This window comes from Sceloporus occidentalis, unplaced genomic scaffold (assembly GCF_023333645.1).
Source record: "Sceloporus occidentalis isolate IW3139 unplaced genomic scaffold, rSceOcc1.0.p SCAF_329, whole genome shotgun sequence".
NCBI classification, from domain to species: domain Eukaryota; kingdom Metazoa; phylum Chordata; class Lepidosauria; order Squamata; family Phrynosomatidae; genus Sceloporus; species Sceloporus occidentalis.
The window spans coordinates 36,949-51,926 of NW_028317309.1; the positions used below are offsets into that span (position 1 = coordinate 36,949).

The window sequence follows — 14,978 nt, forward strand, 5'->3', positions numbered from 1 at the left end:
ATTATTAATAAATGTAATATTAGTATTAATTATAATTATTTTTTCCCAATACGTAATAAAAGGTGGTCAAATCATTCTTCTTGGGAGCAGTTAAAGGATTCAAAAGTGTATTTTTGTTTCTTTATTGCATGTTGGAGTCCATTTTGCGTGGATTCTAACGCATTTTACGGCATGCAAATCGGTGAAGGCATTCTTTAGATATTGGTTTCTGTCTGAGTTAACCCCGCCCCCATCTGCTTCTACTGAAAACAGGAAGCATTCGTCAGTACACTTCCTGCACATGCACAGTAGCACCCCCGAAGGAAGCAACACCCAATTGCATCCATGCGATCATATGACTGGAGTACAAATACCATGGATGTGATTGCTGCTACTCCAATTGGTTTCAACAGGCGCTCAGCTATCATCGTATGGGAGTTCTACTGAGCATGTGCGGAAAGTCTACTTCCTGCTGTAAAGACTCAAACCTTAATCAGTCCTTGATATCGTCTTAGATTCAGGAGCCGTATGGCTATCCCATGCATGTTTAATCCCCTCACTGTATTACCCTCTACCACTTCTGCTGGGAGGTCGTTCCACTTATCTACCACCCTCTCAGTAAAGTTAAAAAAAAAAAAATCAAGGAAAACAGGCTGCTTGGGCTTCCATTAGTTTTCTTTTCAAAAAAGAGGCATAATTATTGCAAATTATGAACTATTTTGCCTTGTTCATCATTTTCCAGGGAATGCTTAATTGTCATGTGACACAAAAGGACACACTGATAGGCTGTTGCCATAGAAACGGGATTTTTTGTTTTCATTGTTTTTGTGATGAAAAAAAAAAATTGCTCATCCTCTCCTGACTTCTGCTGACTCCTAGCTGTCACTGTTCTAACATCTACCACTTCTGCCGAAAGGCTGATCCAGAGCTTTGACTCATCTTTTTCTTTATCCTTAAAATAAATGTTTTAGCAATTTTTTTAAAACATTTTTTTTTTACCTAAATTACAATTATTTTGAAAAATAAACAAGAGAAAAAACATGGTGAGGACATGTAGTTATTATAAAATAATAAATTATTTATTCATAATTAATTAGAATTACTGTTTATAATAATAAAAATAATAACAATAATAATATATTTTTATAACATATTATTTACATATTATAATTATATATTATATATATTATATGTAGTATATTATATTATTATACTTATTTTTATTATTATTTAAATAGCCATTATAATTAATAATAAAATAATTTATTCATGGATATGTAAAGTTACCCAATGAATCTATGACTGCATAGCTACTAATGATGATGTATCATGTAATATTCATCATCATTAATGGTCGTGATGACTTCATGTACACCCGGTGGGATCCATCCCATCGCCAGTTTCCAGATGAGTTATTTTTTCCCCGTTCTTTTATATATATATATATCTAAGCTCGTCGGTTTTTTTTCCGCCCCATTTGTGAGCGCCAGTGCTGTCTACACCAATAATTCAATTAGTGACCTCTTTTTTTTTCTTTTTTTCTTCTGAGATTTCCACCTAAGGTGCCAAATGTCAAGTAAGTGGTTTCCCGCTGGGCTGTTGACATGTGACCGGTGGGAGTCGGATCGAGGATTTAAATCTCACAGCAGGCCTCCACCGGCTAATGTTCCTCGATCCCCGTGAATTTCTGGATTTTGTGCAATATACTGAGAGTTCTATCTTATGATACAGGAACCTGACTAAAGACGTCGATGTCTTAGATTCAGGAGCCATATGCCTACCCTATGCATGTTTAAATTCCCTCACTGTATTACCCTCTACCACTTCTACTGGGAGTCTATTCCACTTATCTACCACTCTCACAGTAAGGGAAAAATAGATCTTTCTCTTAATAAGCCTTGTCACTCAATGTTGTCTTAGAAAATGTTTTCCTTGTGCGATGATGTTTTAAGCTCTCCTGTCCATAACTCAAGCCAGATCCTTAATCTAGGACAGAGGTGTCCAACCTGCGGCCCTCCAGCTGCTGCAGGACTACATCTCCCATAATGCTCCTCAGCTCAGTTCAGGTGAAACATGGGGTCGATATAGATCTTGGTTAATCCATTGACGTCCACCACCATTCCAGATCCAGCTAACCCGTGGAATCATCTCTTTGACCACATTCCAAACCCGCGCAGGCAACGTTCTCCTTGACTCAGTGGACCTTTCCTTGATATAGGAGCACATAGTCTCCTTCCTCTGAGTGGTCACCGTGAGATTCTACATGGTGGGGTCCACGGTTGTGAATAATCTCCACCTGTCACCCTTTTTCAAGTAGTCAACCCATACTTGACAAATTCATCTTCTCTACAACCACAGCAACGGCTTATAAAGTAATAGATACCTGAAAGCAAGAAATGGAATAAAAGGAAAACTCCTTTAGTATCACCTATTTTCCCAAACATTAACCCTTTAATGGACCCTGTTGTAGATGGATCTTGTTGTAGTGTAGTTCCAAGTGTTGGCAACCAAATGGTTCTAAAAATGGTCCTTCTGGAATCCGTGACTTGACAGGGGGTAAGGATATTCTGAATGGAGTCACCTGTATTCAAGCAGGGATTCCAACTGGGGTAAAAACCCTGAGACTGGGATAAAAACCCTGAGAATCTGCCCTGAGACTGGGGTAAAACCCCCGAAAATCTACCCATTTACCCAGAGACTGTGATTAAAAAACCCTGAGACTCTAGGATATCAGTCTGTAACTTGAATAAGGAATATTCTGAACTCTGTATTCTAAAGCGTGATTTTTATAATCAATTCTAAAAAAAATTCCATTTGAATTATCGTCTTTTATTCTTCCCGGAGACAATAGCAACGCCGTTTAGCCTTGAGTTGTCCAAGTACTTTTCGAACAGCCTACCTCGCTTACTGTGTGTTGCTATAGACATTTCTGTTGATAGCATCTATCAAGCATAACACAGAACAAAGTATAACCTTGTCTTCTTAAATGACACACAATCAATTTATTGAAATGATGTGTGACTTCCACAGCTGAAGAGCAAATGTTTGCGAACGCGTTTTTTTTTTTTAGTAGAAGCCGTTGAATAGTCATGGTCAAGAGTTGGAATCAACCCTGATGGATTGGATTCATTTTTCGACCATAGCGGTGGGAGAACGTTCACCCCCTATTCCTAACCTTTCAAGAATGATAAATCAAGGTTTCCATGAGGACCAGTATTGGAGCCATTTGGGGAGTTACGACGTAGAATCTTAACAATTAGATATAAAAGGGTTAATATTTCCAGAATCTTGGGGTAAGATCGTTGAGAAAGCTCCCAGCTATGCACATGATGTCTGTGTTGCTTAAGGTAGCATTTACATTACAATGTTGCAGCCTTTGATGGAAGAGAGTGGTCTTCTACAAACATGATGTCAAGGGGTCAGCATCGACAGTTCCTGCTGGGGTAACTGGATCTAGAAGGGGGGGGAACTCCTACCGGAACAAAGTTTCACTATTCACCCAGCTCCACTATAGTCATATGAGTTGCCAGTAGGGATGAGCAGGTCTATTGAGGCCACAGATATGATTGGAAAACGCCAAGTCTGAGATCCCTTTCAAACCCAACCTGGAGGCCCAAGTGGAGTTTAATGTCCAAAGTGTTTAATGAACATGATGACAACCGTACATAACAACACATTTCCAAACAATATAACTCCTTATGAAGCCCCAGGGGCCCCATACCTTCTTCTGAACCTCCTGGAGCTAACTCTAGCCCAAGGCAACGTCCTGGCGTACTCTGTCACATTGTCCTCCTCATCTACAGATGGCGGCCATTACTGGTTGTGGGCGAATACTTAAACAAACTAAAAGGGTTCTTCATTGATTATATTAGTTATATATATGACATCTTGAAAATACATTATCTCTATAATTATATTTTGTTGTTTACTTAGAAGATATTATATATATAGTAATAATAATAATAATAATAATAATAATAATAATAATAATAATAATAGAAAAGTTCAAACTATTTGAAAAAAAAGTTTCAATTCCAAGCCGCGAAGAACGCGGTTTAGGGTTTAGAAGTCCACGTTAACCGCAGTTATGTCGCTTGACACTTTGTATACAGAATCTTTGGCTAATGTGGTTTCCTGGCGTTTGCCCATTGCCCTATGCAGGGAGATTTTCACCATCTCATTTTCAGGAGTCTCAGGACTCTTTGTATGTAATTACCGACCTGTCAGATCGCGTTCCCGTAATCCGAGATTGGAGTCCAAGGTCATCGAGTAGTCAGCTCCATTTCTTAACAAATGATATTGGTGTCATTTTGTAACCTCAATTTATCAGCGTTGTAAGAGGTGGCTTCAGTGCGATTGCAGCCGGAATGAGCAGAAAAAAAAGTATACAATTTTTAAGACTTCATAAAATTGGTGACACGCTATAAGCGGAGCTTTAGTATTTATTAAGAAAGGCCGTGAAACCGTGTCAACACTTCAAAATTAAATTCTCGCTTATCATTAAGAAATAGAGAAATAATTAATTTTTTTACCTGAAAGCTTACGTAAACTTTAGGTATGTTTACAATCTGTTTTTTTAAATATTAAAATTAGTAGTTAATAAAAAAAAACTATTTTAAAGTTTGTTAAAATAAGTTCTCTGATTGTCATCGCTTCTGTTGAAATTATATATAAATTAAATATTTTCTGGTATATTTTCCTATCGTGACAGTATATGTAGTAAAATACATTTATTTCTGGGGATGTTAACTTAAAAAGGGAACTGTCACATTCAGGGCTTTAAGCCAAGTTCTTTCACTAAAACAATTTAGTTTTATATTTTAGGTTGTTTTTTAAAGACATTTTTTAAAAAAAATAAGGGAATATTTTATTTTCAGGATAACTAGCATTATCTGATCAAATGTTAAAATATTGAAGACATTGTTCTTTATAAATAAAGGTCAATAAAACATAACATAAAACTGTTCTGTTAGTTAATTGTTAACTAAAATGTAGAAGTATTCATAGAGACTTCTAAGGGAGTGGCCTTTATGAGGGGAGGCGTGGTTAGCTGCCCACAAGGGCGTGGCTAGTCCCAGACAGTATTAAAATATTCAGAAGTAAGAGAGGAATTGGATGGAGAGGATGGAGAGTGAGCATGGTTAAACACACAAGAGGAGAGTGACCCGGAGACCCGGGGAAGCAGTACTTCTCCCGGAGACTCCGGGTTAAACGCGGTTAGGTCCTATGTATGATCATAGGAAGCCTGAGCAAACCACATATGGTGACGACCGTTCGCTTGAAATATCTTTACCATTTTACTTCCCAAGCTGTACGTTTCTTGATATCTCCCAGCGTTTAGGGGCACTTTTGTTTTAGGTGAGTGTAGTTCTCCTCTCCGTTGTCCTGCATCGGTCCTTTGCCTTGAAACATGTCATAGCACTTGTGAAATCAACACCATTTATCTGAGGTTATATGAGGGTGCAAGTAAAGGTTTAACCATTGAGCCAAGCCATCTTGCAGGAAAAATGACCGGCATTTAGTAAATAAAGCCCTCTGCGTGTGCCTTCAGCTCTAGCATATCGATTCGTAATCTTTCCTGTTTGATCATAAGCGTGCAGTAAGGAAATACTAATCTCCTTTGAAATCAATAATAGTTCATAACATATTCATGAGCAGGTATGGAAATCCAGGCTGTTTAAAGCTGTGTATTAAGAGATTTAAAAGGCACAAAATGGCCACCGTCAATAAACAAAATGGCCACCGTCAATAAACAAAATGGCCACCGCCATTCATGTGCCATTATGACCTTTCTCAGCCTTCTTGATCCATGCACAGAAACACAGTCCCTGAACAAATGACAGGTGTGTAAAAAAAGAAAACTCATACAAGTCGACATGAGTAAGGAATCAAATTTTCTTGGTGAACCTAGAGCCTTTGTTTTGGATCACTTTGGATCTAGTTTGGATTAAACTAGAACCATAGGTTGCTTGGCCAACCAAATATGCAAATGTTTAGATTCATCTATAATCTTTGATTCTTTGTTTAATCTAGACCCCGAATATTTGGTTGGTTGAAACACGCAGAACATTTGGCTATTTGGTTAATCATAACAGTTTGTTAATCCATATCTTTGGATATTTGGTTGACCTAGAACCTTCTGTTGTTTGGATCACCTGGAACCCTTCAATATTTGGCTAACCTAGAACCTTCTGTTGTTTGTATCACCTGGAACCCTTTAATATTTGGTTGACCTGTTTGATTAACCTAGAACGTTTGGCTGCTTTGTTAACTCGGATCCTTTTAGTGGCAGGTGCACCATTTATATAGCGCCATCACATTTCACGGAGCTGTACAAAACCTCAACACATATACATGGAAAGCTTGATCACATGCCTTCTCAATTACAGACCTTAATTTTTAGCATGACTAAGAGGTTCTAGAAAATGTTGCGGCCAAATCCTGTATTTTATTATAAAATAAAACACCCCCATGGTCTTATTTTAAACTTCTCATGCCGCATTGAGCACACGCAAGCGGGGATTTATTCAGACGGTTCCCTTCCATGCCCTTCACAAAGGGAAACAAAAATAATAAAGAAATCATCTTTGTCCATAGAAATCCGGAAGAGTCGCAGATTGATAGAAATTCTGCAGTCGAGAACAATTCCATAAATAAAGAAGGGGAGGAAAAAAAAAGCCTCATTTTTTTATGCGGAGGACCTTGCACGTTGTTATGGGATATTCATCAGGCTACGCTAGAAAGAGAATTGATTGATCTATGCATAGGGGACAGCGGCTCGTCCTTACGGCACTTCATCGAGTGTCTGGGTATTCACTGCTTCGTTGCAAATGATTTTTTTTTTCTGTTATCCTAATGAGGGCACTCATTAAACCTCAGGCTGTACGCACTCGTTTTAATTAATTCATTCAAACAATGTCTTGTGAGAGTCGCAGACGGAGTTATATATATATTTAACTCTTTCGAAAATACTGTTCCGTCTCACCCTGCATTGCTCTATGCTTTGGAAAAAACTTTAATTAAAAAAATATATATATATTTTAAAAACGTTTTAATCTTCTTGAAGTTCTCTCGCAAAATACATTAGATCACGTACATCACATGACTTTATGAAAAGCACGATGGGGGGGGGAATCTGATTTAAAAGTAACTACAAAGTTAATTTAGATTTTTTTTGGATCATTTTCTTGCTCTCCCGCATATTTTTACGAGTTTTTTTTATGGTGACTGGAAATTTTTTAATAAAGGGGTTAATTCTCTAAAAGTGTGGTTATAAATGACTTGCTGTCAGTGTAATATTAACTGTGAAGACTCCACCCCTATGTATGGCTGAATTGACCTTGCTTAACGTATACGCCTGGGAACCCCCGTGTCGCAGAAGCTGCATTTATCCCTCCCACCACCATATAAATGTCCACATCATCATCGGCCCCCAATAACTCCATCATCCCTTCCATAAAAAGGAGGGCTCAGGGTAGCCGTAGCCTGGAAGTATGTTAATGTAATCTTTAGAATCAGAAAACGTATGACCTTTGGAAAATGCTTTTGTAAAAATTGGCGAGCCAGCCATTGCAAATGTTACCCAAACTGTAGGTTGGTTTATCAATGCCGTTCACAGTTTGAGCGAGACTCACCAGGCAGATACGAGTGGTTTTCTGCACACGTAGGACGATCCAAAGAGAGAACTGGGAATTTAACCACTTATGTGTCAACCAGAAGGCTCACAATTAAAAAAATACAGACTTGTTAATGAACCTTTTTGAACCAACAGCCGTGTGAATGAGCGGCCTGAGCGCAAGACAGACAGAACCACTCCACTCATTATTAATTAATATCCTCTTCCTGGAATGCTAGGTGATTCCAATCCATTTTTAATTTGCACTCAAACTAAGCAGTAATGTAAAACGATGTTGAATAGAATAGTTAAAAAATTACGTAACCGGTAAGCCACAAGTGACCTGCTTAACCCCTGAGATTCCGCCATAAATCAGGTTTTCTCTATGGATTCTTAATTTTATTATTGTGATATATATACTCTTGGATGAAGGAAAAGAACACGGGGGAAAACAGTCCTAATGTGTGTTTTTATTTTTTTTATTTTTGTATTATAAATTTTATTTATTTTTTTATTTACTTGTTGTAAGACCAACAAATGTCACACAAAACATAATTAAAATATAATGACACCCGTTCCACTACGTGAAGATAAATTATTATCATACCATGTATATACCAGTATAAAATAATATTGGGAATATATGTCACTTTTCATATTCGGGGGAAAAAACACTAAAAAAATGTTTACCCTCTGGTTTAATGGCATTGACGTCCAAACCCTTTATGGTCTCATTTTGTGTCAACATGAAGATGTAATATCACTACGTTTTGTATACCTCGGATACGATAATGGAAGCTTTTTTCCACCTTTCCAACGACGTTTTAAAGATTTACGTGACCCTAGTAAGCTCTGTAATCCCCATAAACCATAATTCCAACGACTCACCACATTCATAACATAAAATGTAGAGTCGATTTACCTTCCAATGCATCCCGAAGTCCTTCAAGGCAATAAATTTACGATGACATGGACCCTATTGTTGCTTTGTCTTAGAGATGGCAAATTACATTTTATAATAAATTTGTGTTATGAAAAACCCTGTGAACGGGTCAAAGTAACTCATGAAATATAGATAGGTGTTTGTGATGGCTTCGCTTGATGGGTAGCTTCAGTAGAAGATACTTCACATCAGTGAAGGATTAGATGTTTTCTCGGTAACACAGTCTAGAAGATGTTCACTCCAATAATAAGAAGGATTAGTAGGTATTATCACATATCCTATACGTTCAGGTCTTGTAAAGCCCTAAAAAAATCAATCCTACTTTGGAAGACAACCTCAATATCACTGTAGGCTTTTTCAAGGCATCTCGCATTGACCACGTTTCAAGGTCAATGAAGCTTTATCTTCATTACGTTTCACCGTATCCTTGATCTACAACCAGGTCAACCTTATGAGGGCTGGACGGGGGATAACAAGGAGCCTCTGGCACTTTGAGGGCCAGCGGCTGCGTAATGGCGTGCTTGCAGGGGGTCCGGACACAAGGTGTCTGGAGGAGCAGATTGGGTATGAATGGAGTGATGACCGACAATGGCCCACCAGGCATTTAACCCTGTGTTCCTGCCTTGAATTTACAATGGCAGGTCGAATCGACCCTTTTTAGACTCGGGTTGGTTTATTGAAGCGCAGACTCCAGAATTCCAGAAATATTGTTAGAATTCTGAATGCTCTCAAGCGACGTTCTTGTTATTTCTTGAAGGTAAAAAACATCTTGCTCAATTGGAGACCTTTCCGCTGTCTCCGAGACGCAACAATGTATCCAGAGTGAATCATTCGGTACAAATCTTATTTTACATGAATATAATAATGCCATTTGACTGCGCAACATACGCTTTGGGGAGCTGAATGAAGATAAAAAAGATTCCGAAAACAGCTTATTTTTTTTCTTTTTCTTTTTTTTAAGTTTCTTCGTGTTCGTTGTCAAACAGCATTCACGCTACAAGGTGAGCCATCTTGTTGTAAATACAGGGTGGTTTTCGTGTCCTCGAGAAGATGTTACGCTATATAAATCAAGTCGGGAAATGATGTAATAAAAATTACTGGGAATGACGGGAAGGGATCTCGGTACGTTCGGCTTTGGCTTTGGGAAAGAGAGGGGGGGGGTGGGATAGAAACAGTTAAATACCTAAAGGGATTTCATAAAGTACAGGTGGGAGGGTTATTTAAAACGAGGATAAATGTTAGGAAAAGAGGCCGTAATATAAAAGTAGACGGTCAGAAGTTTAGATGGAACGGAGGGAAGTTTTACTTTACTGAGATGGTGGTAGATAACTGGAACAGCCTCCCAGCAGAAGGGGTAGAGGTTAATATGCCCACACCGAATATATTCTCTATTATGTATATACAAAGAGAAGTCATGCCACAACCAAGGATAACTGCTGGTGTATGTTAGTGTGTATTACTGTGTGTGTCTGGGTATGTTAGTGTGAGTGTGTATGTTAGTGTGAGTATGTGTTTGGGCAAGTAAGTGTAGTGGGTATGTTAGTGTAAGTGTCTGGCTTTGTGTGTTAGTGTGTGTTAATGTTGAGTACCTGGGTGGTTGTGTTAGTGTGACTGTGTGGCCATGTGTATTAGTATGAGTTTCTGTTAATGTGTGAATGTCTGTGTGCGTGTAAGTTAGTGTGCGTGTCTAAGTGTCTGGACAAGTAAGGGTCTGTGGGTATGGCATGTGTGTTAGTGTGTCTGGTTGTGTTTATGTGTGTGTGTTAGTATGAATGTCTATGTTAGCGTGTGTTAATGTAGGGCTCTGGATCCATCCCCGGCCCAGGGACACTTCCCAAGGCAACAATCAAGGTAAATATACACCTCTCCCAGAGGTTTCTCTTCCACTGTTGAGAAGTTTACTAGTTGTCTAACCAAGTCCTGTAGCTCTGACCCCCCTACACCCCCCCCCGCATAACTAGAAGTCCTAAAAGTCTTGTGAAGCTTAGATTGTATCAGTAGGGATCACATGAGATACTTTTCACTGTTGGCAAATCTTGATTTATTTATTTTGTTCTCCTCTCTATAAATATGTAATGACTCCAAGGCCCCAGGTTTCACGCCAATGCCATAAAATATTAATTTTTGCGTTTCAGCCAGCTATTTTTGTACGCCGTTCCGTTATGCATCAAGCTGCACGTTAGCTTGCATGCGTTCAGTAATATTATCCAATATCAGTCCCCGTTTTCATACGACATTCCTGATTTTAACTTAAAATTGAATTGCCTTGAAAATAAATTTAAAAAAAAATCAATAAATATTTCTTTAAAATATCTCAGTATTTATAGAGATTACATACTAAGATGTTAACGTGATCTGTCTCCTCCTGGAGTACTGTTAATTTGGTAGGTATAGAAGATGGTAGATAAAACTCGAATATTATTGGGCAAAAGCTCCAAAAAAAACTTTAAAAATTTTTTTAATCAGATATTATGAATAAAAGAAATAGGCGGTAGCTCCCCATATAGAAGCATTCATGAAGTCTTAAAATAAAAATGTTATATTTATTTATTTTATTATATAATCTAAATGATTTTATTAAATTAAAATGTTATATTTAATTTCTACCCATTTATACCATTTATAGTGTCTAGAACAATAGATTTTAATACAATCAAATAAAAGAAAAACAATTTAAATAAAAAAAATATTTTTTCATAATTTTTTTTATTTTTCAGAAGAACTGTTCTGTGCTATCCAAAAAAACAAAGATGTCATTATTTCCTTGCTCAGGCTAATAGTCTTGGCTATTACCACCTTTCACCCCAATAAATCGTAGAACAGGGAATTCTGATTGCCCATCGTCACCTTTATCTTAAAATCCATTTTTACAGAGGAGAAAAAAAAAAATGAGAAAAAATATAACCCGGACAACTTGTGATTAGCTGTTAAATAAAGAAAAAAAAAGTGAAAAACATTTATTAAATATTTATTAAAAATAAATGAAATGGGGAGATGAGAAGATGGAGATTTTTTTTTATTATTAATATTATTTTTTTAATGTGATGTTTATAAACAAACAAACAAAAAGTCTTTATAGCAAAAAAGTGTAAAAAAAAAGTTGAGTGCAAGGGTATGAGGTCATATCCCGGGGCTCCGCCTTTTAAAGACATGCAGCGTCAGATGGAACTACATAGGAACATAGAATCTGCCGGCAGAACGGCCCCATCCGGCCCCTGTCTAGTGGCCCGTTTCTCCTGCTGTAAAGACTAAAACCTTAATCAGTCGCCAGTCTCGTCTTAGATTCAGGAGCCGTATGTCTATCCCGTGCATGTTTAAATCCCCTCACTGTATTACCCTCTACCACTTCTGCTGGGAGGCTGTTCCATTTATCTACCACTCTCTCAGTAAAGTGAAACTGTATTTATGCATATGATGCTGGCTGAATGGATGAGATCAATGCATGAAGCTGGCTGAGTAGATGATTTTCGTAGCTGGTGTCTTAACATCATCAGTTTATGAGCTAATGCTTTCTGGCAATGCTAATGAAGTCCCTTCCCCATACACTTTCATTAGTCAGAGAGTCCTGCAGGTGATTAAGACAGAGCCATTCTATCGGGGTGTTTGTTAGTAGACTGGTGATCAGATAACAGAGCGAGAACGCATACAAATGGCTAATTTGCAGCTGCCTGACAACATTCTATTATGGGGCAAAAACTAGAACTGGGGGAAAAAAGAAAACAGCAAAATGAAAATATTTTTAATCTGAAAACAGGAATTAAAAGAAAAATCTTTTTCTTTAAGATCCAGAAGTGTTAGAAACTAGAATGTTGTCAGGTCAACAGATCAATACTTATCTAGCAGCTGTGATTGTGGATTATTTGCTGCTGATGAAGGATTTTTTTTTTTTTGTAGCCAATGACTATAGAGGGGGCTTAGAAAGTACGCAGTGTGTCATATATTTAGGGTCAAATAAATACTTTTTATTTTTTTAGTACTCTACGAGGAATAAAACACAAGAGTTAACCTTTCAGCGGAGCTAATTCTATTGTGTACCGATTTTTATATTTTTTATTTATTTTTATATTTATGAATTTTATTTTTTGGCATTTTTTTTTTTTTTTCCCTACTTTTTTCCTTTTTTTTTTTTCTTTTCTTTTTAGTTTCTGCTGCACTATTTGTTATCGGAGATAATAGCTCTTTGCATATATATTAGTCCCTTAATTTCCACCACCACAGACCTGCTATTATGATGCTTTTGTGGACCTTTGAAATGTGAATTTTAGCTGCACAAGCCACTTAGAGGCTCTTTGAAAATATTAGAAGTAAATTTATGTGCAATCAGCACCGCTATTTGCATTAGCGAACAAAACAGGTTCTCCTGCATTCGTTTAGACCCGAGGTCCATCAATCAAACATCACTATGTATCCCATTCAACTACAAGTATCTGAGAATTCTTTATTTTACTGCAGATTTTTCTGTAGCCGTACAGAAATATATTTTTAACGCTACCGCCGCCTAACTGAGCCGAGCCACCGAGGCCAGTGGGATTTGGTTTGTTCAATAAGGAACCAAGGAACCTTCCGATGGAAGGAGGCAGAGAAGGGAGAAAGGAAATCGATCATTGGGGCAACAATGAATTATACGGGTTCAAACCACCATGTGAGTCAGCTGTGAGGATGTAGTTCCTTGGGTCAATGGGTAGACTGATGGTCAGGTGGACGAGGTGGTGCGTCACCTACATAGCAGGTGATCAGGAAGACATCACATTGTCTCTACTCTTCTGGTAGGAGTAGGAGTGTTTCATCATTGAACAGTTGAGTGATGACCTTTACAGGAAGGAAAGGAATGAAGGGAAGGAATTGATTAGTGGGCCACTTGGGTGGTTGCAGTGCCTTGGGTCAATGGGTAGACCATTGGGCAGGTAGACTGGTGATGCATTGCCTAGCAAATGATCAGGAATATATCTTGTTGTCTCCACTCTTCCAAAAGGGGGACCCTCCTTTATTTTTGAATAGTTGAGTAAGAGAGGGATGAAAGGAAGAAAATGAAACTCATTGGGGCAACAATAAATTGTCCTTAAACCCATTAATGACATTGTGCATTGTGAGCCCGTACATGTACAGGCTTTCTCGTGAAGGGGTTAACTAGTTTAAACCATTATTTAGACATATTTCTGACCAACTACATAAAAAAGAAACTAACAGCAAATAATTCTTCTCCTCTCAAATTTTATAGTATAGCTATGTCTGATCTAATAACCAGTACCCCCCCCCAGAAGTTGTCATCTAAAATGTCCTCCTTTCCACCATCAATGGATGTTCTTCATGGACATATGTGAGGACGCTTGGCCAAATTCAAACTTGAGTTGAACTTTAAAAAATCATGTATAATATTTTTTTTGTTTACATTTTAAGCTTTTTTTTCAAAAATAAAATGAAAAAGAAAAAAATATTTTTTTTAACTAAAAAAATAATTTCCCCAAAGAAATGTGTGGACCCTTAACCTCTTAGATGCAAGCGTAAACGTTGACTCAATAAGCAGTTATGGACTATATGTTATTCAACCTCCATTTATTGTCATTCATTCGTTCATTCATTCATTCATTTCCTTTCTTTTAACACTTGAGAAAACAAAATTAAATCACAGAATTTTACTGAAAAATAAAAATGTAGAAAAGGCCAACCACTGATTTTCCAAGGAAGAATGACATAATATGTACAAGCTAATCAAATCAAATCTCGTCATTTTTAGTGATTTATAATATTTAAAAGTTATTATTCATCCTAAATGTACACGCGCTAGAATAATTAACCTAGGGCAGAAGTGAGATCTGAAATTCTTCAGATCCGTTGCTAATTGCAGACAATAATCCAATAAATTTGGCGATGTTTTGGTTAACCCATTTCTTGTTTACAGGCAACTGTTGGGGTTTTTTTTACGAGGAGCGATTTTTGGGGGGGGGTTTCCCTTTTCTATTCTGATTTTGGATTTAGAAAGTAGATAGAACCCTGATAGCTGAATACACTTGATTTATGAATAGGTCTTTTCTAGGCATATAATTTGATTTCAATTGCTTTGCTGTCGTTGCCAGAAATGTTTTGGCAGGAAGTAGAAAAAATAATTAGATCTTTTAATGCGAGAGTCAGAACGGCTCATTCAGGAAGATACATTTCATGTATTTTTGTAAGTATTTGTATCTCTCTTTTTTTGTTGTTGTTGTTGTTTCCTGGCAAATTGTGCCGGTCGTTTCATCAGCGCTGTTTATACCTCAGAAATAATCAGTAAAATGCAGCTGTCTTGAATCGGCTAATGGGTCCTTTGAATTTAAATGCTCCGTAATCATGTGTTTTCGAACCCTGGAGAGCACGAGCCAAGGAGACCGGAATGCCGGCCGGTGTTAGAGGAACATTCTAGGTGATGCATGTGTATATGCGCTTTCAGTTCTAGATTCTGAAGCT

The 14,978-nt window shown here is 37.5% G+C and overlaps 1 protein-coding gene across 1 annotated transcript in view; it reads left to right on the forward strand.

The window, feature by feature from the left end:
* The first annotated feature begins 324 nt into the window (after window positions 1-324).
* Window positions 325-14,978, forward strand: part of LOC149274468 (pro-neuregulin-3, membrane-bound isoform-like) — a 144,253-nt gene continuing 129,599 nt past the window's right edge. Inside the window, exons 1-2 of the mRNA XM_089505446.1 lie at window positions 325-408; window positions 9,499-9,538. Of these exons, the coding sequence (XP_089361572.1) occupies window positions 325-408; window positions 9,499-9,538 (124 nt within the window). The remainder of the gene's footprint in view (window positions 409-9,498; window positions 9,539-14,978) is intronic.